A 3,211-nucleotide genomic window follows, 5' to 3' on the forward strand; every position below is an offset into this window, starting at 1 on the left:
AACTGATTTCATACTTTTGCCTTCCAGAACTATGAGAGAATAAATTTCTATTGTTTTATGCCACTGAGTTGATGGTAATGCATTATAGCAGCCACAGGAAACAAATATAGCTGTGTACTACCTAACAGCGTTTCCATCAATGATGGACCATACATGCAACAGTGATCTCATAAGATTATAATGGAGCTGAAAAATTCCTGACATTGTAGCTGTTGTAGTATGGCAGCACGACACATTTCTCACATGTTTGTCGTGATGATGCTGGTGTGAACAAACCTATTGTACTGCCAGTCGTATAAAAGTATTAGAAAATTGTGGAACCAGCCCAAATGCCCATCAACCAACGAGTGTATAAAGAAATTGTGGTATATATATATGGTGGAATACTACTCAGCCATGAAAAGGAACAAATTAATGGCATTCACAGCAACCTGGATGGAATTGGAGACTATTATTCTAAGTGAAGTAACTCAGGAATGGAAAACCAAACATCATATGTTCTCACTCATAAGTGGGAGCTAAGCTATGAGAATGCAAAGGCATAAGAAAGATACAATGGACTTTGGGGACACAGGGGAAAGACAGGGAGAGGGGTGAGCAATAAAATACTACAAATTGGGTTCAGTGTGTACTGCTCAGGTGATGGGTGTACCAAAATCTCACAAATCACCAATAAAGAAGATACTCATGTAACCAAATACCACCTGTTCTTCAAAAAACTATGGAACTAAAAAATAAAAAAGTGCATTTGCACATTAAAATGTATAACACATACAATTATCTATAGTATATAACACTTGATAATGATAACCAATGACTATGTTACTGGTTTATGTATTTACTATGCTTTTTTCATTGTTTTATAGTATACTCCACTTATAAAAAAACAGTTAACTGTAAAACACCCTCAGGTAGGTCCTTCAGAAGGTATTTCAGAAGAAGGCATTGTTACCACAGGCAATGACAGCTCATTGTGTGTTATTGCCCCTGAAGACCTTTCAGTGGGGCAAGATGTGGAGGTGATTCTGACTTTGTGTAGACCAAGGATAATGTGTGTGTTTGTGTCTTCGTTTTTAACAAAAAGTTGAAAATGTAAAAAAAATTTTTTAATAGAAGAAAGCTTATAGAATAAGGATATAAAGAAAGAAAATATTTTTCTACAGTGGTACAATGTGTTTGTGTTTTAAGCTAACTTATTACAGAAGAGTCAAAAAGTAAAACAAAAGATTTGTACAGTTAAAAAGTTGTAGTAAATTAAGTTTATTATTCAAGAAGGAAAAGTATTTTAAAAATAAATTTAGTGAACCTAGGTGTCCAGTATTTATAAAGTTTACAGCAGTGCACAGTAATGTCTTAGACCACATTCACTCACCATTCGCTTACTGACTCACCCAGAGCAGCTTCCAGTCCTACAAGCTCCCTTCATGGTCAGAGCCCTATACAAGTGTACCATTTATATCTTTTTTTTTTTTTATACAGGGTCTTGCTCTGTTGCCCAGGCTGAAGTGCAGTGGTGTGATCATGGCTCATGGCAGCCACAACCTCCCAGGCTCCCTCCCTCCCTCCCTTCCTTCACACCACCATGCCTAGCTAGTTTTCCTTCCTTCCTTCCTTCCTTCCTTCCTTCCTTCCTTCCTTCCTTCCTTCCTTCCTTCCTTCCCTCCTTTTCTTTTTCTTTCTCTCTCTCTCTTTCTTTTCTTTCTCTCTCTCTCTTTCTCTCTTTTTTTTTTCTTTTTCTTTCTCAGAAACGGGGTTTCACCATGTTGCCCAGGCTAGTCTTAAACTCCTGGGCTCAAACAATCCTCCCACCTTGGCCTCCCAAACTGTTGGCATTGCAGGCATGAGGCACTGCTCCTGGCTCCATTTATTATCTTTTATACTGTATTTTTACTGTAACTTTTCTGTGTTTACATACACAAATCATTAGCATTGTTATAGTTGCCTGTAGTATTCACTACAGTAACATGCTGTACAGGTTTGTAGCCCAGGAGCAACAGGCTAGACCATACAGCCTAGGTGTGTAGGCTATCCCATCTAGTTTGTGTAAAGACACTCTATGATGTTCCCACAAGGATGAAACTTCCTATGACGCATTTCTCAGAACATATCCTGTTGTTAAGTGACACATGACTGTATGCTAATCGATAGCCTGCTTCTCTGGGCTTTCCACAACTGAACTCCCAATGAGAAAAAGGGAAAGAGCTCTTTTACCAAGGACCCACCAACATGCGCCGCGTTCGCACCAAAACCGTGAAGAAGGCGGCCTGGGTCATCATAGAAAAGTACTACACACGCCTGGGCAACGACTTCCACACAAACAAACGCGTGTGCAAGGAGATCGCCATTATCCCCAGCAAGAAGCTCCGCAACAAGATAGCAGGCTATGTCACGCATCTGATGAAGCGGATTCAGAGAGGCTCAGTAAGAGGTATCTCCATCAAGCTGCAGGAGGAGGAGAGAGAAAGGAGAGACAATTATGTTCCTGAGGTCTCAGCCTTGGATCAGGAGATAATTGAAGTAGATCCTGACACTAAGGAAATGCTGAAGCTTTTGGACTTCGGCAGTCTGTCCAACCTGCAGGTCACTCAGCCTACAGTTGGGATGAATTTCAAAACTCCTCAGGGACCTGTTTGAATTTTTTCTGCAGTGCTGTATTATTTTCAATAAATCTGGCACAACAGCCAAAAAAAAAAAAAAAAAAAAGGGAAAGAAGAAAAAATTATAGCAGCTCTCTTCATCCCTCATCTTTGCTGGTGTCTCATTGTCAATGAGGCCCCTTCACACCCATCATTTGAGAGAGTCATTGCTGTCAATGCTGTATTACAGATATTCAAAAGGAGGGTTGCAAATGCCAAGTGAGCTGTCAATGGTCTACTGCTTGTTCGTAGCTGAGCTGAGAATCAAACTAGCCAAGTAGGTTTTCTCTTCAGCCCCTTACTTCCCAAAACTCACAGACTCTGCACCTAGGCTGTTGATTTCTTTGTGTGACAAGAGTTCAGGAGCTGGCCATTCCACCATGGGGTCCTTTGCTAAGAAGCACAGTTTAGCCAGTGAGAAGTGGACATTGTACCATTGGGTCTTCTGGGGAGAAGCTCCCAGGCTGGTAGGAGAGGTGGAACCCCCAAGGGTCCTGGACAGATGAATGTGGAGGGAGGAAGAGGAGTCAGGACAATTCCTACTTAGTGATGAGTCCTTACCCTGCATAATGCTG

The 3,211-nt window shown here is 41.0% G+C and overlaps 1 protein-coding gene across 1 annotated transcript; it reads left to right on the forward strand.

Annotated features, from left to right (window-relative positions):
* The first annotated feature begins 1,939 nt into the window (after positions 1-1,939).
* LOC131381912 (small ribosomal subunit protein eS17-like) lies at positions 1,940-2,634 on the forward strand. The gene has a single exon (XM_058431003.1). It carries the CDS (start codon positions 2,227-2,229, stop codon positions 2,632-2,634), a length of 408 nt encoding a protein of 135 aa, XP_058286986.1. The 5' UTR covers positions 1,940-2,226.
* The last annotated feature ends 577 nt before the right edge of the window (positions 2,635-3,211 follow it).

This window comes from Hylobates moloch, unplaced genomic scaffold (genome assembly GCF_009828535.3).
Source record: "Hylobates moloch isolate HMO894 unplaced genomic scaffold, HMol_V3 SCAFFOLD_19, whole genome shotgun sequence".
NCBI lineage: Eukaryota > Metazoa > Chordata > Mammalia > Primates > Hylobatidae > Hylobates > Hylobates moloch.